Source organism: Bison bison, unplaced genomic scaffold (assembly GCF_000754665.1).
Source record: "Bison bison bison isolate TAMUID 2011002044 unplaced genomic scaffold, Bison_UMD1.0 scf7180017864505, whole genome shotgun sequence".
Classification (NCBI taxonomy): Eukaryota; Metazoa; Chordata; class Mammalia; order Artiodactyla; family Bovidae; genus Bison; species Bison bison.
In genome coordinates, this window is record NW_011495062.1 from 2,303,208 (window position 1) to 2,326,744 (window position 23,537).

General features: G+C 47.4%; 2 protein-coding genes across 2 annotated transcripts in view; one reads left to right on the top strand and one right to left on the bottom strand.

The window, feature by feature from the left end:
• The window catches only part of LARP1 (La ribonucleoprotein domain family, member 1), a 60,588-nt gene extending 55,944 nt beyond the window's left edge, over positions 1-4,644 (top strand). Inside the window, exon 20 of the mRNA XM_010829400.1 lies at positions 1,011-4,644. Within this exon, the coding sequence (XP_010827702.1) occupies positions 1,011-1,214 (204 nt within the window). The 3' untranslated portion in view covers positions 1,215-4,644. The remainder of the gene's footprint in view (positions 1-1,010) is intronic.
• On the bottom strand, positions 1,978-22,507 carry FAXDC2 (fatty acid hydroxylase domain containing 2). The gene is given in 11 exon segments (XM_010829401.1): positions 1,978-7,408; positions 8,168-8,210; positions 8,213-8,330; positions 8,937-8,977; positions 8,980-9,044; positions 9,190-9,313; positions 14,180-14,284; positions 14,287-14,340; positions 19,736-19,839; positions 19,971-20,062; positions 22,460-22,507. Coding segments are annotated over 11 exon segments (975 nt in total). The 3' UTR covers positions 1,978-7,227.
• Positions 22,508-23,537: the final 1,030 nt, after the last annotated feature.

A 23,537-nucleotide genomic window follows, 5' to 3' on the forward strand; every position in this document is an offset into this window, starting at 1 on the left:
AAAACTTTTTCCTTCGAAGTGTTTATAATGTAGTAGGGATATGCCAGTCGTCTTACTCCCTTGAAACCTTTTAGCAAAAGGGCAAACAGAAGTAAGTAATAGTCTTCACATACTTAAAAATTTTGACTTTATTGTGCGTCAGACACTGCTTTGACCTTTTTAAACCTTTATAAAGTGAAGCAGGCAGGGTTCTTGTTGTCATCACTATAGCAGTGGATGATCAGGAGCCCATGGCCAGCCAGTGAGATAGTGGCAGCACTGCTCAGGTGTCCTGACAAAAAGATAGGTCCGTTTTCTCTTCCATCCTTAGTCCGGACTTCCTCCTTTGGGGGCTGGAGGCGGGCAGAGGGGTGCATGTGCAGAGAATAGGGAGACCTGTTGGGAGCAGAGCAAAAAGGGCTCAGCTTTGGCTCCCAGAAAGGGGCAAGGTGACCTTGGGGTTACAGGACCTCTGGCAGTGGTGAGGCTAGACTGGATCCCAGTCTGACTCTTAAGATCAGTGTCCTTTTTAGAGCCATGAAGCAGTCCCCAGCAGTCTCTGGGCCTTCTGAATGGAGGCATGTCAGCGTATTGCATGCCACGTTCCATGTACCATCTCCTGAGCAGCCGCCACTTCCCAGAAGGGGAGCGGAAAGATGTATGGATAAAGGCCTGGGCTTCAGTGCTGGATAGGCCTGTTTCAGATTTTGTCCTTACCAGTTAAAAATTCTGGACCCCTTGGCAGCAAATTATTTTTCTGTGCTTCGCTGTCTTCATCTGTGAAATTAGATGGTCAGGTCTACATCGAAGAGTGGTGTAGACCCCATGAGTAAATGTACATAAATCAGCACAGGGTTTGGTATCTTGGCATGGAGATGTGCTTAATAAAACTAGTGACTAGTTTTTAGGGTTATAAACCCATTTATCATCTACACTGGGAGGTAGGAAGTAGGGGGTCTCTGAATAGCTCTGGCAAGGGAGGTGGTGTGGGTAGTGCTCCCTAATCACCTGCGACTCCCTCCTTGTTACAGCCCCCCATGGGTGAGGAGGGCAACCACAAGCGACACCCAGCGGCAGCAGGAGGTGGCAGCGGCGAGGGCAGGAAACGGTGCCCCTCCCAGTCTTCCAGCAGACCCACCACCAGCCAGCCCCCCACACCACCCACTGGCCAGCCCGTCCGGGAAGATGCCAAATGGACAAGCCAGCACTCGGATGCACAGACTTTGGGAAAGTGAAAAGCCCTTTAGCCCTGGGGTTTTGGGGGGAGAAGGGATGGAGGGAGTAGGTGAGCGTCTATGGGGGTGCCCAGTCCCAGGAGAAGAGGGGACAGAGAAGGGACAGGCCTGTAGTCATTAGGATGGGCCTTCGTGCTGAGTAGCAATGTGTATACCATTTGGGCTATCAGAGGTACCCCTGGGCAGGAGCCTCCACACACCCCCTTCCCTCTTCTCTCTCCATGACTCTTCTTCACATCCTAGCTTCTTCTAAGAGGGGGAGGGTAAGGGGGAAATTTTTTATATATATATATATATATCAAGTTTTAAATTATTGATAGTTCGTCTGGATTACCAAAATCACTCTGTAGCCCTGCCCGCGGCTGGTAGGCCGCAACCCTGGTCCCCATCCACAGCTGCCTCCTGCTCTCCCTCAAGCCAACTATGCAGCCCATGAAAAGGCCCTGTGGGCCCCATTGCCCAGCACTGTTTCATAGAAGGCTCTGGCAGCGTCCCTGGGCCCTACAAGCACCAGCCCCTTGATTATCTGGGGCTTTGCCATCGCCATGTTCTCTTCCTGCTGTCCCCATTACACCCTTCTGCCATCTTCTGGGAGGAGGAAACCAAAGGATCTAGAAGTGGGGTGAGGGAAGGTTTCAGCCTCTCTCCATCCCCCTCTCCCCATGCCCCTTACTCCAGCCCAGAGAGACGCTGCTCATACCAGAAAAGACTATTGAAAGATGATTTATTTTATTTTTCTCTGACCTTTCCATCCTTGGGAAAATGAAAAGAAAAAAAAAAAGACAAAATCGACCATAAAAGACCAAAAAAACCCCATCAGAAAACCCCCACCTAATCCACAGAAAGTGATGTCTTTCCCCTACTCTTGGAATTTTTTTGTTTTGTTCTTGGAAATAGTATTTTTTTAAAAGTTGCCTTATTGTGGAGTGGGAATCTGAAATACTCAAATGCCTGTTTTCCTCCGTGGAGTCAACTTGAAGAGCTCCCACCTTCTCTGGATGTGCCTGGGCTGGATTGGTTAGAATCTGTCTCTTGACTGAGTTGCATGTACAGCACCTCCTGCCTCTAGGCAAGAGAGTTGGGAGTGGCTCAGATCAGAGCCGTGCCCAAAATATCCCCGCTGTTGCGTCATTTGAAGCTGACACCCTGTGTCCACACGCTGCTGCCACTGTCGTGTCGTCGCTCTGCTTGCTGTTCCTCTCACCAGGCTCCGTCCTGTCGTGACGCCCTTCATCCTACCTTCGGAACCCCAAGGCCAAGTTTGCTTCAGATTGTTGGAGGACAGCACTGGCCTGGATCTGGGACACACTGTCCTCGGCCTGACCGTCTTCCCCCACCTCAGAGGGGAAAGGTGAACACTTGGCAGCCGAGGCTTGGAAACATTGCTTGTGTTCCCTCGATTGATCTCTGAGACCTCCAGGAGGCTTTGTCTCTTAAAAGGTGGAGAAAGACGCTGTTCTCCTCCTGTGGGCCGGGTGGGTTTCTCCATCTTGCATCACCCCTCTGCAAGCCATCCCTGCCCACCTTCCAGTTGACCCTGCCTAGGAACAAGTGATGAGGAGGCTTGAGGGCATGGGGAATCCTGCCAGTTGGAGAAGCCCCATGGCCAGAAGGTATATGTGGACATAGAGTATGCCTGTCTTCACTTCTCCAGCCACTGACTGCTTGTCTTGGGCTGTGGATGATTAGTGCAATGGCCGGTCTCCTGGCAGCCGCAGCTAGGGACGGTGACCCGTGACTGGCCTTCACAGACTGGGCTGGGGGCTGGGCGTGGGCATGATGACACACTCACCCTGGGGTGGTGTTGGTCATGCGCTCACACTCTCAGCCCTTTTCAACTGCTTCCTCTGTTGGGCCCTAAATTTGGGAGTAGGGGCCAGTATCTCAGGCTGGCAAGGGCTTGTCTTCTGTCTTGGGCACCTCATTGCTGTGCCACCCCCGCCCACCCCCAGTCTCTACCCTCCCAGTATGGGGAAGCCCATCTCCATTCCTGTGAGTTGGTTGTCTCGAAAGCCGAGATGAGTGTCTGGTCTGTGCTCTGACAGTGGAGTCTGAGGCCTCTCCCTGCCCAGCCCGGTGCCTGCCCCATGATGTACCACACACCGGACACTTGGACCCCTTCCTTCCTTTAATCGCCCCTTTTCCTTCGGGTTGCTCGGCCCTGTACTGTTGCAGCACCATAGTAACCTCAGTGTTTGTCCTCTGCTGGGTTTGGGGTCACAAGGAAGCCTTGGGGGTATGGGCTGTTCTCTAGAGTTTACTCTCAGGCCAGGGGGCTGCCATCCTCTCCCTAATCCTCCCCACAGACACCCCAGAAAGAAGAAGCCCCTTTGGGGTGGGGAGGTGAGGACTTCATCTCAATACAGGCTGGGGATGGGGGGGGTGCTTTTTTTCTTCCTTTTTTTTTCCTTTTTTTTTTGTGTGACATGTTTGGAGTTAATGTTGCAAAGAGTAGTTTACATCTTCACTTTCTGAAGACACTTGAATTTAGGACCGATGTATCTGTGACAAGCATGCCAGGAGTGGCAAAGGACATCAGGGCTTGCCACTTCACACCCACCATCCTCCATGGGGATCCAAGATCTGAGTCAGAAGCAACAGCCTGCCCCAATCCTTCTGTTCATCCTGTACCTTTCTGAGATGGGTCCACGCCAACATGACCTTTGGGCCTCAAACATCAGAGGTCTGTGTACCTCAGCTCTGCTCAGGGGCAGGTTTCTCCCGCTGTCTCCTGAACCTGGGAGGAAAGGCACTCCGGGTAGAGAGGGGCTGCCCGACGCTGCCACAGCCTGGACCCCGTGGGCTCAGAGCCCAGCGAGGAGCCCCCATGTCAAAGTTGTTAAGTTTTGTTCTGTTCTATTGTAGTTCTTCTCTCCCCTTTCCTGGTGATTGATTTTACGAAAGAAAGCTGCTCAGAAAGCCCTGGCAGTGGGAGGAGGGGCAAAGAAGACAACTAGTTAGGGAGGGGGGCTGGTTTTTTGCCAAAAGCCTGAGTAGAGTGGTCTGGATCACCCTCCTGAATGGGACCCCCAAGTATCTCGTGTGTGAGGGTCCCAGGATTTGCCCCAGCCCCACCCTCTCCTTCAGCCACATTGATGGTAGAGGCAGAGAAGATCAGAACATACAGCCCATTCTGACTGGAGAGGAAAACTTGTCATCTGGCTTTGCGGAGAAGGTTCCACCTTATGCTCATAGTACATTATCTTTACCATGTGCTAGGATATCACATTTACAAGGAAAAAAAAAATGTAAAATACTTGAATGAGCTTGTATTATAACATTAATATTATTGAGAGTATCTGCTTTTCAGGCTGAAGTGATTCATTATTCTAGTCCTGCTTTAGTCGTTTGTAATTTGTGGTAATTATGCTTTTCTTTTTAATACAAAAAAAATGTATAAAAATAAAAACTTGAAAAGGCAAAAAAAAAAGCAGCCTGGCTGGTCTCCCATGAAGGGGTATGGCTGTTGGATGTGTTGCGTAGAGCCTGGTTCACGTTCTGACCTCAAATCCATGGGAACCTGCCCTCGCATGTGCACCTGGAACCTCTCCAGGGCGCTTTCCTGACAGTGTCTGAGGCTCCTGGCGCGCTCAGGTGCTTCCTCGGGTCTGGAGAACTATGTGTCTTGAGCTCATGTCTCTGCCTTGTGTCTGAGGGCGGGGGAGTTATAGTCAGTGCCACAGACAAGAGTACTCCCCAGTCCAGAAGCTGGAATTCCAGGATTTCATGCACTTGCTGTGGCTTGGCATTGTATCAGGACACAGCCAGGAACATAGAAGTTGCTGTGGTTCCTCGTTGAGCACACTTCCCTATGGACTGGAGAGGAGGAGCAGCACTCTGGCCCAACGGAATCCAGATCAGCCCCGGATACGCCTGGGAAGGAAAGACAAGCACCCCCACCACGACTGGTCCCCAGGCTGCTGACCCATGAGGCTGGGCACCAGCAGTAGTGACCAGATGCCAGTCTGGCTGTAGTGTGTACTGACAAAACTAAAACTGGGCGTTATTCACTAATAGCTGTTAAGTGTCCTGGGCCTGGCACGTCAGCATCCGTTCACAAATGGTTTTCCAGACAGTTCGCCTTGTGTCGGGAGAGCAGGGACTTTAACACCACCGATGGCCTGCAGGGGGCAGAGGTGAGTCCAGGAGACACCAGCCAGGGCTTCTGCAGGCCTCTCTGGAAGAGGAACTGCACTTCTGTTGCCTGCTGGGAACACTCAAGGAGGTTGGGGGGCTGGGAGGGCGGAGTGTTCCTTGTGCTGCTGTGACTCCCACATGCCATGAGGTCATGATGCCAGAACAACTCAGAACAGAAGTATCCACTGCAGGTCAAAGGAGACCAGTTTATTTCTCATGCTTTTCCTTTCACATTTTCTGGTGGGAAGGTTGAGACTTCAGCCTTTGATGGAACTATTTGGTAACCAGTCTGAGGGCCAGCCCAAACACCTGCCCAAGAAACGGTGAGACGTGAGGCCCTTCATCCCTCTGCAGCCTGACACTACCTCCAGGCTACAGACCTGAAAGGGAGGAAGACCTCCATTCTTCTTTTTCTACACACTCCTCACTCTGGACCCTCGCTAAGTTCACTGAAAATGGGCTGCTCTCCAGTCATCTATTTGTAGGATGGATTGTGGGTGTGGGCTAGCAGCCGTGAGCACGCACAGCGCCGATGCTCCAGAAGCTGTATACCACCAGATAAAGGTGCCCGGTCCCAGGGAGGAGTTGGGGCCCAACCAGGCCCCAGGGGGTCGCTGCCTGGTAAGTTGGTTGGCCTCCCGGGCGGGTCCTCTGGATCTGGCCCATAGGAAGAGGTCCTCTTTGATAGTCCTGCCTGGAGAGGCCTTCTCAGACATGGAAGTATTTCATAAAACTACAGCAGGTGGTTATTCTAGAGAGGAGAACTGAAAGTTCAGGAAAATACTGGACTTTGGGAACTGATAATGGTGGCCTTTCAAGTAGGAGTGGTCTTCACCTTGATCTTGGGAGCCACGGGGTTCTGGACAATGACTGCCCTGGGAACCCAGGGTGGGGGTGGCTTCCACCTGGGCAGCTCTGTGGTTTCATTGTAGACAGGTATCATCAGAAAAGGCATTGCTGCTAAAATTATCCTGTGAAAAGGGTGCTGAAACAACTGGTTCATCATTTGGGTGGAAATGAAGATTTTATCCACTGTTCAGATGTGTACTTGCTACCTTATTGGAGGAAGAGGGTGCTAGCCTTTTTGGTCCTTTATACAGGGGATACTAGGGTACCTTGGTTGGGTGTCCTCCAAGGTCAGCACTCTGACCCTTCCCTCTGTGGTTACAAGGGCCCCAGCTGAGCAGGGCCACAGGCTTTGGCCTTTGAGTCTGTGAGTGGCTGAAGGTGTTAGGGTAACCTCTGCACCTCTTTATATTTCAATTATCCTGGGAGAAGCTATGTGACTTATTTTTCTTTTCAGAGGAGGCTGAGGTCCAGTTGCAGTGGGCTGAGTTGAATGGGGCGTTTGTGTGTGTGTAATGGGAACTTGATCCCAGAACTGTTGCCAGGGTGTCCTAACCCTGTCCTGAGTAGGGTATGAGAGAGGCTTTAGGGGACAGGAAGGGACAAAGCAGCATCTGGTTCCCTCATCCCCTGGTGCCAGGAGCAAGGATGGCTGCAGGCTCACAGCTCCCTGCCACCTTGTCATTCTGTATTCTGCCAGGGCCACCAAGGGATCATGTGGGGTGCCTGTCCCCTTCCATTGGAGAGGACCATTGGACTCCCCAGGAACCCTCTCCAGTAGCTTCTTCCCTCTGGCTGGCCTGCATTCTGGGAAGATGTATTTTTTCCTTCCTTCTGTGAATGCTTGGACCCATTGTGGATAACAGGAGCAGTTGGGGGAGCCCTAGTCTCTGTGGCTCTGCTTTTCCAGGAAGCTGATCTTCCCCTGCCCTTGTAGGGTCATCATCAGAGTGTGTGGCTGAAGGAGCAAGCTGTTAGATGTGAGTAGGAGTCCTCGGGCATAGCAGAGGACTGTCTGCTGAGGGGATGACTAGTGTGGAACTACAGCTGTTTCTTGGTCCATCATCTTCGGAGGATCAGGGATGCTCTCAGAGACTGGGGTGAAGCCCAGCAGGATCATGTGTCTCTTGTAGGCCTTGATCTGCTTAAACACAGTGTCAGTCCCATGGAGGTAGTCCAGCATCCCCAGAGCCGCATAGCACTGGTCGACCCTGGAGGAGACGAGAGGGTGCTGAAGGCTGGTGTGCTCATGTCCATTCCACCTGTGCCCACCTGAGCCTTCCTGCCCCACACCTGTCCCCACCGTGCCCACCACCTGCTTCTGAGTTACCTGAGTGGGTGTGCACAGATTGCTGGGCCCCTCCAGAGTGAAAATCGATGCTTTTCCTTTGAAAAGTTCTCTCTCTGATTTGATGCACACAAGTCAGAACCTCCAGCAGAGCCTGCTTGTTGAGGTAGGTTCTGGAATCCATCAGATTCCCCTGGAACACTTACTAAATGCAGTTGCCAGGCCCTGTTTCCCCAGAGGCTTTGATTCTGTGTATCTGAAGTGGAACCCCAGAGCCTGCATTTGAAAAAAGCATCTCAGGTGATTTCTGATGCAGGAGGGTCCTAGACCACACTGCTGAGACTGGAGGCTTTCAGAAAGCGCACAGCTCCCCTTGAATTACCTGCAGGAATTGTATGCATACATGCATTTTTCTGGTAGTGCCCATAGCTTACGCTATACACTCAAGGGGTCCAGGTGTAAATGGAGCTTAAACAGTGCCAAGGAAGATCCAGTGTCAGAACCAAAATGGCAAGATGATCTGGGTCCCACGATGGTGGTTATTGTGCTGACTGACCCCAGACACCTCTCCCTCCACTAGACCCACATTTACACTGAGACACCAGTGTCTGCTGTCAGGAGCTCCAGAAATAAAGGTGAGTGTTAACTGCCCAGAGACCCAAAGTGGGGAGAGGTGCCTTACTTTTGATGGTGGTAGTCATGGAATTCAGGTGAAGGCAAGAAAGTAGGTGGTAGCCACAGTGGGAGATCATGGTGAAGATGAAGGCCAAGGAAATCCACATGGTGATGGAGGACAAGTGGGAGCCCATTACTATTGGACCCAGTATTGCCAGCAGCATATTGATCTGCAAGGAGAGAGCTGTCTGAAGGGGGGCCTGAGGGGAGGAAGGGAACCAAGGTAGATGTCCCCTTCCCCCCAAGTGGTACCAGGAAGACTTCCTGACTCAGATCTGGGGAAGATGAATGAATTTCTGGACCTTAATTTACTGTAGTCCTTCAGCTTTCCTGGTGGCTCAGACCATAAAGAATCCGCCTGCAAAGCAGGAGACCTAGGGTTGATACCTGGGTTGGGAAGATCTCCTGGAGAAGGGAATTCCATGGACAAAGGAGCCTGGCAGGCTACAATCCATGGGGTCGCAAAGAGCTGGACACAACTGAGCGAATTTCAAGCAACTTTCAAGTTTTTAAGCTTGAAACCTAGAACAAGGTATTAACTGTTTGAACCTCAACTTCCTCATTATCAGAATGGTTGTTTCTAAATGCTTGTTGGGAGGACTAAATGAGATAACTCACATTAGGCATCTGGCTTTTCCTTGGATATGCCAGCATAAATGGTAGCTGTGGAAGGGGCAGAAGAAAGAAACTCCCAGTGCGGTCCCATTTTGCACAGGAGACCTTAGCTTAAGGAAGGGGACTGGGGCCCTCTGCCCTCTCCTCTGGGGAAGCCGAACTCTACTCACCACATGTCCAATAGGCTGGACAGATAGGTTGGAGCAATGGGTACTGTCCACTCATGTGTCTTATGGATTTTCTTATAGGGTTTTGGGTGGTGAAGGAGTCTACAAAGATAGTTACCAGTTCATAATTTGCCAGCCTCCCTCTCCCCATCCCTGATCAGAACTTGAGAAAGCAAAGGTTAAAACTGGGGTTACATACAAGGAGCAAAGTTGAAAACACACTGAAATGGCACCCAGAGAGACCTGCCTTTGAGTTTTTGTGGTGCATAATTTGGGGAGGGTGACGTAGCCTGTCTCTGCCTCAGTTGTATGAGCTGCAAAGTGGATGATGGCCAGAAAAGATTCCATAGGGGAGTGAATGGGAAACTGCCCTGCCACAGGCATAAACGGGAGTTCCAGACACTCCTGGGTTGTCTTGGGTTGTCAGCTATGGAGCACAGAGTGGTCTTCCTGTTACCTAGATAACAAGAGGCTTTCCAGACCAGGTGGTGGTGTCCCATCCCCACAACTCCAAGGAGGCCTTGTTTCCTGGGTGCTAGGAGTAATGTCTGGCTGGAGCTGGCAGCCCCCGAGTGCGGACCAGCTCAGCGGGGAGCCACCTGGACATGCCCTGCTTTTGGAAAGTCCCCTCCCCCAGCCTGAGTGTCTGTCTGAACTTGCCTGCTGCTTCCTCCTTCTACAACTTCCACCACTGTCCTCCCCGTTTCTCGCCCGGGCCCAACCCCATGTATTCACACAGGCACCTTGGGGAGCGTGGAGAAGGCGGTCAGCCTGACTCCTTCAGCCTTTTGGCCCCTGGTCATCCAGGGAGGCTTGACCAGGGTCAGGTGCAGAGATCGAGGTGATGGGCCTCCTCATGTGGTCTAGCCTCGCTTCACCAGGCCCAAGTGAAGAAGGATGTGAGTCAGAGAGCTGCAATCTGGCCTCTTGACCAACTTGTATAAGTGGGTCTTCCTGGTGTTCAGGGTGGTAGTCACCCTCAGTGACAGGATGTCACCCTCAGTGACCTCGGCTCAGGATGGGGGCCTGCCTGAGCGTTCTCCCAGGTCACTGTGGAGAGCTGGCTCCACATGCTCACACCCCATTGGGCCTCTATGCTGCAGCCAACCTTTCCTTGGGGACCAGTCACCCCCTTTCTTTTCATGCAATCTAGTCTCACTGCCTCAGGCCCCAGTGAAGAAGGAGCCAGGGAGCTGCTATCTGGCCTCTTGACCAACTTGTTGGTCAAGGAATGGCCAGGGAATGGCCCCATGACCACAGGTCACTTGCTGGTCCTAATGAACTGGTTTGGGGGTGTCAGAAAGGATTTCTTTCTGAGAAATTTCTGCAATCTGGAGGTGTATTGCCCCAAGGCAAGGCCAGGTTCAGAGTGGTCCTTATACTTCAGGCCTGGCTCTCTGGCTTCTCCAAGCTCTGTGTGTATTGAGGGACCAGAATTCAGTCTCTAAACCTTCAGTTTCATGCCATGGCAAAGCCAAGTCTGGCCAGACTCATTTCAGACTACCTATAGAGGAAGTAAAACACCTCTTCTGGCAACCTCGACCGAAAGGAGAGTGTGATGTATGATCACTCATTCATTCAAATGATATTTATTGAATACTTTCTACGTTCCTGGCAGTGTTTTGTGTGCTGGGAAGAAAACAGTGAACAAAACAAATTCCTGCCCTCACTGAACTTATATGCTTACCATTTTAAATAGAATGATCAGGGTAAACTTCATTGATGGTGAGATTTGAACAAATGATGAAGAGGAAACGTTTATGGAGGGGGAGTGTGTTCGGGTAAAGGGAAGAGCTGGAAGAAGGCTCTAAGGCGGCACACTCCTGGCATCTGTGGCTGGATAGGAGTGAGCAGTGGGGTGAGGAGTGTGGAAGGTGAGGTCAAGAGCTGGGGAGGAGCCAGTGCATAAGGGCCCCTGAAGCCACGCTGAGGACTTGGACTTTTACTCCAAGAGAAGTAGATGTCATCCCGAGGCTGTGAGCCAAGAAGTGACAGCATGTACAGGGTTACTCTGGCTGCTGTGTTGGGAATAGACAGTAGGAGACCAAGAACAGAAATGGAGAGGCTAATTAGAATTGCAAAAATACACACATGAGAGGACGGTGGTGCAGACCAGGGAGGTGGCAATGGAGGTGGTGAGAAGTGGTTGGATTCTGGAGGTTTCCTGATAGACTGGATGTGGAGTGTGAGGGAAAGAACATTCTCAAGAGTGACTCCAAGGCTCTGGGTGTGAGAAGCTGCCCAACTCAGATGGGGGAGGCTGTGGGGAGCAAAGACTTTGGAGGGAGCAGAAGTTCAGAAATGGTCTGTAGATCATGTTGGATTGGAGATGTCTATGAGGCAGGTGGATATTTGATCCTGGATCAGGAGAGAGTCTGGGTTTGAGAGATAAATGTGTGTGAGCTGTCAGAGTTTAGGCGCTATTTAAAATCATGACACCGAAGAGATGAGGACAGAGGAGAGCAAGGCTGAGCCCTGCGTGTCAACATTAAGAGGCTGGGGAGATTAGGGTGAGGTGGGACCAGAAAGCAGACTGTGAAGGGATAAACTATGAGGCTGGAGGGCAGAGCAGGGCCTTGGGAGCCAGTATAAGAAGCTGCAACAGGGTGGCAATGAGCAACTGTGAAAACAGTCCTATTAGGGCTAATGAGACAAGCCTGTGACAGGGACACTGGCAACCTGTACATTTCTGAAGGAGCCATGGAGGTTAAGGCTGATGGAAGGAAGTTTCTAGCTAGAGTAGGTGAGACGATAGTTTTGTGTTTATTTGTACGAGGTACAGGCTGAAGGATTTAGAGTTTTATGATGTCTTAGTTTCAAACCAAAAAATTATAGATGCATAGATATTTATATTTTTATATATAGCAAAAGCACACATTTTGAACTGTTTAAGATTGGTGAATCTAGGTGGTGGGTAAATGAGTGATCAGGGTACTACCTTTTCACCTTCCGTATATGTGTTTTCCATTCTTCATAGTGTGAAATGATGGGGAATAAGAGTAGACAGAGGAACTGGAAACTGTAGAGACAACTCTGCAAAGAGGACCAAAAATATGAGTGGGAGTGTGTATGGGAGAGGGAGGTAACAGTTTTGAGTCTGGTTTGGTTTTTAAGCTGGGATAAATTATAGCAGGTTTGTGATAAAGCAGAGAGTAAGAGAGCATACGCTAATAAAGTAATGCTCAAAATTCTCCAAGCCAGCAATACGTGATCTGTGAACTTTCAGATGTTCAAGCTGGTTTTACAAAAGGCAGAGGAAACAGAGATCAAATTGCCAACATCCACTGGATCATCAAAAAAGCAAGAGAGTTCCAGAAAAACATCTATTTCTGCTTTATTGACTATGCCAAACCCTTTGACTGTGTGGATCACAATAAACTGTGGAAAATTCTGAAAGAGATGGGAATACCAGACCACCTGACCTGCCTCTTGAGAAATCTGTATGCAGGTCAGGAAACAACAGTTAGAACTGGACATGGAACAACAGACTGGTTCCAAATAAGAAAAGGAGTATGTCAAGGCTGTATATTGTCACTCTGCTTATTTAACTTCTATGCAGAGTACATCATGAGAAACGCTGGGCTGGATGAAACACAGCTGGAATCAAGATTGTTGGGAGAAATATCAATAACTTCAGATATGCAGATGACACCACCCTTATGGCAGAAATGGAAGAACTAAAGAGCCTCTTGATGAAAGTGAAAGAGGAGAGTGAAAAAGTTGGCTTAAAGCTCAACATTCAGAAAACGAAGATCATGGCATCTGGTCCCATCACTTCATGGCAAATAGATGGGGAGACAGTGGCTGGCTTTATTTTTCTGGGCTCCAAAATTACTGCAGATGGTGATTGCAGCCATGAAATTAAAAGACACTTACTCCTTCGAAAGTTACAACCAACCTAGACGGCATATTAAAAAGCAGAGACAGTAGTTTGCCAACAAAGGTCCGTCAAGTCAAGGCTATGGTTTTTTCAGTAGTCATGTATGGATGTGAGAGTTGGACTATAAAGAAAGCTGACTCCTGAAGAATTGATGCTTTTGAACTGTGGTGTTGGAGAAGACTCTTGAGAGTCCCTTGGACTGCAAGGAGATCCAATCAGTCCATCCTAAAGGAGATCAGTCCTGGATGTTCATTGAAAGGACTGATGCTGAAGCTGAAACTCCAGACTCCAACACTTTGGATGTGAAGAGCTGACTCATTTGAAAAGACCCTGATGCTGGGAAAGATTGAGGGCAGGAGAAGAAGGGACAGCAGAGGATGAGATGGTTGGATGGCATCACCGACTCAATGGACATGAGTTTGGGTAAACTCTGGGAGCTGGTGATGGACAGGGAGGCCTGGCCTGCTGCAGCTCATGGGGTCGCAAAGAGTCGGACATGACTGAGCAACTGAACTGAACTGAACTGAAGACAGCAGGAGAGGAAAAATTAAAAGAATGCAAGAAAGAGAAAGAATAATTGCTGGAGTAAACAAGAGGTGGTGGCTGCAGTGTACAGATGGTAGAGGAACAGCTGGAGGAGGAACAAGGAGAGACTACATGCTGCCTCAGGTGGACAGGGAGAGCACGCGTGCAGTTGCTCCCCGCAGGCTACAGTGGTGCGAGGCTGTGAAGGGTCTCTTCTACTTGAAGGCAAAGCCATAATCTAGGAGGATGTGTTGAGGATTTGAAGAAGGAGGAGAAACATTAACTAGCTATCCTGTCCAGAAGAGAGGGAGGGTAAGCAGAGCATGGACTGGTCTTATAAAATCTGGTAGCTCTGTTCAATTGGTTGAATGAAATAATCGGGAAGGAGTCCCTGCTTAAAAAACAACCACACGCACACAGACAGAATTAATGATGGTGGGGTTATCCATTGTTTCCGCAACTGTGTCCTTCCCAAACAAGGCCAACTGATATCTGTCGGCGTCTGCCATTGCTGTCCCTGACCCCGTGGGTAAGGGGAGACCTGCCTGACTTCTCTGGGGCTTGGTCAGTGCTGGACTGAGACAGTCATTTCTGTTCCTAAAATGCTGACCCAGGTGTCAAGGGCCAGAACAGGCAGGTGTAGAGCCAAGTCTAGGGGTCAGGAGACCAGACATGAGTCTGAACTGGCTGGCTCTGAGATTTGAGACATATTATGTACTCTCTCTAAGCTTCTAATCTGGGGGAGCCTTTTACAGAAGCGCTGGGCTCGCACTGGCCATGCTCTGTCCAGGGCTGGCTAGCAGAGTTTGGAGGTCGCAGCTTCAGCCCCTGCTCTCTGTGCTCCAGCCTGCAGAAGCTGCAGCAACACTTACACGGCCATTGTTGTCGACATGAATTCGGTAGCGGGAGATGAAGTTAGGCTTTCCAGTCACATCACCACCAGGAGAAGTCCACCGAAGGTCCGGTAGACCAGAAGAGGCACTTGGGTGACACCTAAAGTTAGGAAGCAGAAGGAAAACATCAGGGCAACTTCAGGAGCTGGCAGGGTAAGTATTGCCTGAACATATGCTTGGTGGTTACTGAGGTTACACTGTGGGCAAGCCCAGGGCTGGGGCCCTGCTTTTAGTCTTCAGGGGACAAGCCTGCTCTGGAAACTGTCATGGGTCACTTAAGGAGTGTCTCTATTTCTTTCCTTAGCTGTAGTACGGGGGCAATAGACTTCGCGGTGGTTTGAGACAGAACAACAAAACATTATAAGATATGTGATGCACTCCACATAGAAAGGACTTTGGGTTGACTTTTGGCTATCTGCCCTCTGAGCCCGAAGAATAGCCGAGGAAGGGAGGAGCAGGGGGAGACCAGTTCAGCTCATGAGGGGCAGTCAGGTCCCCCAGTCCTCATGAGCCTATGATGCCATGAGCAGAGGGAGCTCAGGTGTCCAGTGGGCATTTTGCAAAGTGGAAAACCCAACTCTGAGGGGCTCCTTGGTTAAACAGTCTTCACACCCTGCCCTCTTAGAGAGTCAGGGTCCAGACCAGTGTGGTAACAGCTCTAATATTTCCTGTTTGACTTTGTTAAACTCAGCCTTTCCCAGGCTTTTCTGTATCCAGTACTGTTTTCTCAGATAGCTCAGAAGAGGATGGCCATATGTCCCTGTCTGCCCAGGACAGTTTCCATATACATCTATGATTCCAGCATCATTCTTAATAACCCCTCCTTTACTCTCACACATGGCCCATTCGGGTGATACCTGGTATGGTCTCCCCCGAGCCCCATTAGCCTCCTACAGAAATGCTGTTGTCCTGCAGGGTGTTTTAGAAAATGCCGATCAACACAAATTTAGATAGAGCTCTTGGTCCGCATCCCACTTTTCCATGTAGTCACTCCAAATATCTCTGATCTCCTCCAGTGAACAAATCAGCACTTTATCCACCCCAAGTGGCAGTTATCCAGGTGACATCACAGTGTTACCTAACTCTTGTGCTGTTAACTGTATTTTGCCTTGATTTGCTGCCTCCTCTACTTTCAGTATCCCAAGGAGCAAGGGTGTTTTTGTCCGTTCTCTGTCTCTTCCTTCCATCCTCCTTCAGTAGCCTTGTTGCTCCATCAGGCACCGTGGCTTGTGCCAGTTGATACCTGGAAAGTATTTGGCTAACACGATGGGGAAATGTGACTGGCATAAAGGTCCTCAAGGCAGTTTGGCCCTTAGGCCTAGTGGGCCGTCCATTGAGGTGCCTGCCTACCTGTTCATCCAAGGGCTCCTTGAGGAATACAGAGTGAAAATCGCAAGAGGTGTCTTGAGCATTTTTTTCAGCTCTAACTTGTCAAATTGCAAATATTTTTTCTGTCTTGTATTTGCTTATCACTACCTATCACAGATGATAGGTGGTTTCCCCATCATCGTAACAGAAACATAAAATGTTTTCCCACCACTCTCCCCATGTACATTTGTAATTTGCGTTGTTTTTTTCAGTGAGTCCTTAAGATTCCGTTAACCCATCATGTTTAATATTTAGCCCATTTTCAGTTTTCTTTCTGAAGAAAACAGTCTTCAGAAACATGAAACATTTTATTTATCTCTACATTTGCTTTGTGAAATTGACACATTTTTATCTCCCCTTCTAGGCTGTGACATAGTTTTGGTTGAGGTTTGTTTTGTAGTTATTTTATTCCAGTCAGACTGTGACATAATTTGAATCGGGTAGCTAGAGTATATTAATACTTTATCTTAAATTTTTCTATATCCTACTTATGAGTTTGGCACAAAGTCACTTAAAAGTACTATTTGATTGAATGCATGTATAATTGAGGACAGTCACTATTGTAGGTAATGCTGTTACAGATATCTATCTTAAAACAGCTTTTTCTTCTACTCTGTTTCCTTAGGACTCTTTAGAGCCAGTGGCACTGTCAGTAAATATTTGCTGATTGAACACATGCTGTCAGGCCCCAAGAGCTAGGTTGCATCAGCCCCAAGGACATAGCCTCACATGAGACACAGCAGCCCTCTGTCCTTGTGAACCTGACGTCTGGAAGCTGGAGTACTGCTCTCACATGCTTTCGTTTACACATAAACTTTTTTTTTTAATTTTTCTATTTTTGTGCATGTGGGACATGTCTCAAGATCTTTTTTTAAAATTTATTTTTAATTGAAGGATAATTGCTTTACAGTATTGTGTTTTCTGCCAAACATCACCATGAATCAGTCATAGGTATACATATATCCCCTCCCTTTTGAACCTCCCTCCTGTCTCCCTCCCCAATACAGCAAATTCCCATTGGTATCTATTTCACAAATGGTAATGTATGTTTACATGTTACTCACTCCATACATCCTACCCTCTCCTTCCTGCCCACTTCCATGTGCATAAGTCTGTTCTCTTTGTCTTTGTGTCCTCTGCCACCCTGCAAATAATTTATTTCATCAGTACCATCTTTCCGGATCCCATATATATGCGTTAGTATACAATATTTATTTTTCTCTTTCTTACTTACTTCACTCTGTATAATAGGCTCTAGGATCATCCACTTCACTAGAACTGACTCAAATGTGTTCCTTATTATGGCTGAGTAAATAGATGGGGAAACAGTGGAAACAGTGTCAGACTTTATTTTTGGGGGCTCCAAAATCACTGCAGATGGTGACTGCAGCCATGAAATTAAAAGACACTTACTCCTTGGAAGGAAAGTTATGTCCAACCTAGATAGCATATTCAAAAGCAGAGACATTACTTTGCCAACAAATGTCCGTTTAGTCAAGGCTATGGTTTTTCCTGTGGTCATGTATGGATGTGAGAGTTGGACTGTGAAGAAGGCTGAGAGCTGAAGAATTGATGCTTTTGAACTGTTGTGTTGAAGACTCTTGAGAATCCCTTGGACTGCAAGGAGATCCAACCAGTCCATTCTGAAGGAGATCAGCCCTGGGATTTCTTTGGAAGGAATGATGCTAAAGCTGAAACTCCAGTACTTTGGCCACCTCATGCAAAGAGTTGACTCATTGGAAAAGACTCTGATGCTGGGAGGGATTGGGGGCAGGAGGAGAAGGGGACAACAGAGGATGAGATGACTGGATGGCATCGCTGACTCGACGGACGTGAGTCTGAGTGAACTCCGGGAGTTTGTGATGGACAGGGAGGCCTGGCGTAGTGCGATTCATGGGGTCGCAAAGAGTCGACTGAGCGACTGAACTGAACTGAACATTCCATTGTATATAATCACCACACCTTTCTTATCCATTCATCTGTCAATGGACATCTAGATTGCTTCCATGTCATAGGTATTGTAAACAGTGGTGTAATGAACATTGGCGTACATGTGTCTTTTAAGTTTTCGTCTCCTCAGGGTATATGCCTAGTAGTGGGATTGCTGGGTCATATGGATGGTTTTATTCCTACTGTTTTAAGGAATCTTCATACTGTTTTCCATAGTGGCTGTATCAATTTACATTTCCACCAACAGTACAAGAGGGTTCCCTTTTCTCCACACCTTCTCCAGCATTTATTATTTGTAGATTTTTTTAAGGTCCATAATTTTTTATTTTTTTATGTTTTCATTCATCTTCCCTCTTTATTGAATTTTGATCATCTTTGTTTTTGGATGATGATGGTCATTCTGACCAGTGTGGGGTGATGTCTCACTGTGGTTTTGATTTGCATTTCCCTAATAATAAGCAATGTTGAGCGTCTTTTCCTGTGTTTGTTAGCCATCTGTATGTCTTCTTGGAGAAATGTCTGTTTAGGTCTGTTGTCCACTTTTTGACTGGGTTGTTTGTCTTTCTGGTATTGACTTGTATGAGCTGTCTGTATATTTTGGAAATTAATCTTTTATCAGTTGTTTCATTTACTATTATTTTCTCCCATTCTGAAGGTTGTCTTTTCACCTTGTTTATAGTTTCTTTTGCTGTGCAAAAGCTTTTAAATTTAATTAGGCCCCACTTGTTTATTTTTGTTTTTATTTCCATTACTCTAGGAGGTGGGTCATAGAGGATTTTGCTGTGATTTATGTCATAGGGTGTTCTGCCTATGCTTTCCTCTAAGAGTTTTATAGTTTCTGGTCTTACAGTTAGGTCTTTAATCCATTTTTAATTTATCTTTGTGTATGGTGTCATTCTTTTACACATAGCTGTCCAGTTTTTCCAGCAGCACTTATTAAAGAGACTATCTTTGCCCCATTGTATATTCTTGCCTCCTTTGTCAAAAATAAGCTACCTGTAGGTGCATGGGTTTATTTCTGGATATATTTATTTCACGGGTATATTTATTTATATCCTGTTCCATTGGTCTATATTTCTGTTTTTGTGCCAGGACCATACTATCTCAATGACTGTAGTTTTGTAGTATAGTCTGAAGTCAGGAAGGTTGATTTCACCAGGTCCATTCTTCTTTCTCAAAATTGCTTTGGCTATTCAGGGTCTTTTATGTTTCCATATGAATTGTGAGATTTTTTAAATTCTAGTTCTGTGAAAAATGCCATTGGTAATTTGATAGGGATCACATAGAATCTGTAAATTACATTTGGTAGTAGAGTCATTTTCACAATATTGATTCTTCCTACCTAGGAACATGGAATATCTCTTCATATGTTTATATTGTCTTTGGTTTCTTTCATCAGTGTCTTATAGTTTTCTGAATACAGCTCTTTTGTCTTTTTGTGTGGGGTTCCCTGGTGGCTCAGAAGGCAAAGAATCTGCCTGCAAAGCAGGAGACCTGGATTCAATCCTTGGGGTTGGAAGATCCCCTGGAGAAGGAAATGGCAACCCACTCCAGTAATGCCTGGAGAATTCCATGGACAGAGGAGCCTGGCAGGCTACAGTCCATGTGATCACAAAGAGTCAGACACGACTGAACAACTTAGGTAGGTTGATTCCTAGGTATTTTTTATTCTTTTTGTTGCAGTGTGAATGGGATTGATTCCTTAATTTCTCTTTCTGATTTTTCATTGTTAATATATAGGAATGCAAGAGATTTCTGAGTATTGATTTTTATATCCTGCAACTTTGCTAAATTCACTGATTAGCTCTAGTAATTTTCTGATAGAATCTTTAGGGTTTTCTGTGTATAGTATCATGTCATCTGCAAACAATGAGAGTTTTACTTTTTTCCAATCTGGATTCCTTTTATTTCTTTTTAAATTGTTTTTTATTCCTTTCATTTCTTTTTCCTCTCTGTTTGACATAGCTAGGGGGATGTCTCAAGTTCTTTTTTTTCAAGTTCCTTAAACATCCACTCAAGATTGCCCACAAATTTAGTACTCTTTGGGATTACCACTGTCTTTAGGTCCTCTTTCCTTAGTGTAATAAACTGAGAGGTCTCAGAGTAGAGAACAAAACAAACAGAATTAAGCTATAACCCGTACCCAAACCCTAAGGGCTGGTGTCTGGGAATCTTACCTAGAATGTAGAGGAGCCACTCCTTCCCTTCAAATGTAGACAGCAGCCTCTCCCACTGGGCTTGCCAAAAGTAGCAGGAAGCACCCCAAAATCTCTGAAGATACCTTGAAAGAAAACTCATTCATGTTTCTGCGTGAAGACTGGTGGGTGGACAGCTCCTGAATCCATGCTCTGCCCGCAGACCTCCACCGCAAGGCCCCCAGATCCTGAATTAGAGCCGGCTGAGCAGACTTACCCTATGACGCAGTTCCAGTGGACCATCAACAAGAGAAGGCTGGAGCCCAGGATGAAAGCCGTCCTCCTCATGGAGCCCCAGATGTGTCCCTCCTAGGGGACGACAAGAAAATGTCAGGCCCTAACCAGACTCCTGCCTTCCCAGGTGGCTCACTGCTGAAGCCTGGCAGGAGTGACGGGCCATCAAGTTCTCAGTCATGCCAGCATGGCATATCTGCTGACCTTTCCCAGCTTCCACAGGAGACTCTTCCTTGTCAAGAGCTCTCAGGCTTGTGTGGAGGTGAGCATGAAAGTTAGAGCTTAAGGGTTGAGGGAAGGAAGAGTGCACACCTGCCCCAGAGAATCTAGCAGGCAGTTTTGTCACCTAGATAATGACAGATGAACCTTCCAAGAGCCATGGGATTTCATGACCAGTCCTCATGTTGAACAGAGATGCAGATTTTCTATACATGGCAATCACCTGGGAGCTTTTAAAAAATCTCAGTATGCAGTCTCCTTCCCAGATCAGTTACATAAGAGTCTCTGGGATGGAGCATGGGCTGCCCTGTTTTTAAAGCTCCCCATTGAAATCCAGTGGGCAGCAAGGCTGGGACGGCCATCACAGAGGGATCTGCAGGATCTTTGATGAGGCCAGGGGACTTCACTGTGTTCCCCAGCCAGGCCTGCTTTCCAGTGCCCATCACTCTTTTGTCCTTGAAGAAAAGAGTAAACAAACACATTTTCTGACTTGTAAGAAGTCCTCTGCCTCCCATAGACACAAGCCTGGGCTGCCAGCTTATGTCTGAGGCTGATAAGAGGCTTCCTGGGGAAAGAATAGGCACTGGCCATCACTGGGTGGTCCTGACATGTTCTCCAGAAGCCTAAAACATCAAAGGTAGCAACCCTGATGGTAAAACAGGAAGGTCCAGTCTTGTAGAAGGAAATCCCTGGTGTGTCACCAATTTCCACAATACCTTGCACAGGGATGACAAATGTCCATTACAGTTTATGTTTATAAGCCTGGATGGAGTCTGCTCATGTTCCTTCAAGGGAGAGAACGAGAAGTGGTGGTCCCTACGGGTGTGTGCAGTTAGTGAACATCCTTGTACTGGAAGCTGATCTAATAGGATGCCATGTCTTAACCCAGACTTTGGAGATTTGGAGGAGTGGTTTTTTGTTTTTTAATACTAATTTATTTGGCTGCTTTGTGGAATGCAGGATCTTACTCTTAGTTGTGGCGTGTGAACTCTTAGTTGTGGCATGTGACCTCTTAGTTGCAACATGTGGGGTCTAGTTCTCTGACCAGGGAAGGAACCTGGGCCCCCTGCATTGCAAGTGTGGAGTCTTGGCCAGCTGGACCACCAGGGAAGTCCCCTAGTAGACTGTTTTGATGGACTCATTCAGAGCAACCTGAATCTGCATTGACTCTTCTTCTCTGATTATCCCTTCACACTTTCAATCAGAAGAAGTTTGTAAGTCATTTTCTAGGGCCAGTGAAATGTTTTTCAACGCCTACTACTCTTTGTGGTCCTGAGTTATGAAAAATGACCTCCTTTTCTTCTTTCTTTCTTGATTTCTCTCTCTCTCTCTTTTTCTGTCTCGCCATTATAGGTTGGATCACCAGGACCACAGAAACTTGTTCTTTTACATAGGCTGTTTAAAGGTCACCCCCAAACTTGCCAGTCAGTTCATCTTGGGCTTTTGCAATTACTCCATTTTTAGGAGTCAAAGGACCCTTTTCATGAGCTTTTCCAGATGGCCTAAGAATCTTCCCTTTGAGTTTAGTCAAATTTAAAACCTCATTTTCATGAGTAAGACTAGCTGTGTTTTCATGGATCATGGTGTTTTCTGTCTCCTGAAGCCCAAAGTGCCAGGAACATATACAGGACAAAGGTCTCTGTGAAGGGCAGGTGCATACAGATCAGACGTTATTGGGATCTGCTGCAGCTTGTTCCCCACCCCACCCCCCAGACCATAGTGGACCTCCCTCGTCCCCAGAGCAGATGTAGAAGGGGTGGTTCCAAAGGCCTGAGCCTGGGGCATTCTAAGGGCCAGGAGACCTTGGTGGGACAGCTGTGGGGCCCTTCAGTGCCCTACATGCAGGCAAAGGGGCTTGAGTGATAAGGAGGCAGCTTGGAGTCCAGTGATTCTGCTCAGCTACTGAGGGGAGCACTTCACTAACATGTCAGCTACCCCAGCACCCTGTCAGTTATGCTACAAGCACAGGCATGGACGGGAGCACTGGCTGCATGCTTACCACTTTTATGGGTTAAAGTGAAGTGAAGCCGCTTAGTTGTGTCTGACTCTTTGAGACCCATGGACTGTAGCCTGCTGGGATCCTCTGTCCATGGATTTCTCCAGGCAAGAATACTGGAATAGGTAGCCATTCCCATCTCCAAAGGATCTACCTGATCCAGGGACTGAACCTGGGTCTCTTGCATTGCAGGGAGATTCTTTACCATCTGAACATTCAGGAAAGCACAGTTTGGTGGGTAGGGGACTCATATTTACCTGGTTTGGATTCTCATTGTGTAGCATATGTCCAGCCTCTTCTTTCATCTGGAATAAGAAAGTGCAGGTGAGCCTAGGTGTCATCTTCACATGCAACCTGCTAAGTAAGTAATAGCGAATGTCAAAGTGAATGGCCAGCAGTGATTTTTTATGCTGGCTACTCATTAGAATCACCCAAGAGTTACAAATAAAAAAAAAATGAAAAAACAAATCACACCAAATCTCCCCTGGAATGAGACAAACTGATTCTAAAATTTACATGGAGATCTTTAAGTGCAAACTCAATTGGGCCTTAGGAAGCATCACTATGAACAAAGCTAGTGAACTATTTCAAATCCTAAAAGATGCTGCTGTTAAAATGCTGCACTCAATATGCCAGCAAGGTTGGAAAATCAGCAGTGGCCACAGGACTGGAAAAGATCAGTTTTCATTCCAATCCCAAAGAAAGGCAGTGCCAAAGAATGCTCAAACTACCTCACAATTGCACTCATCTCACATGCTAGCAAAGTAATGCTCAAAATATTCCAAGCTAGGCTTCAACAGTATGTGAACCGAGAACTTCCAGATGTTCAACCTGGATTTAGAAAAGGCAAAGCAATCACAGATCAAATTGCCAAACACCTGCTGGATCATAGGAAAAGCAAGAGAATTCTAGAAAAGCACCTACTTCTGCCTCATTGACTATGCTAAAGCCTTTGACTATGTGGATCACAACTGTGGAAAATTCTTAAAGAGATGGGAATACCAGACCACATTAACTGTCGCCTGAGAAATCTGTATGTGGGTCTAGAAGCAACGGTTAGAACTGGACATGGAACAACAGACTTGTTCCAAACTGGGAAAGGAGTATGTCAAGGCTGTATATTGTCACCCTGCTTATTTAACTTCTATGCAGAGTACATCATGAGAAATGCTGGGCTGGATGAAGCACAAGCTAGAATCAAGATTGCCCGGAGAAATATCAATAACCTCAGATATGCAGATGACACTACCCTTATGGCAGAAAGTGAAGGAGAACTAAAGAGCCTCTTGATGAAAGTGAAAGAGGAGAGTTAAAAAGTTGGCTTAAAGCTCAACA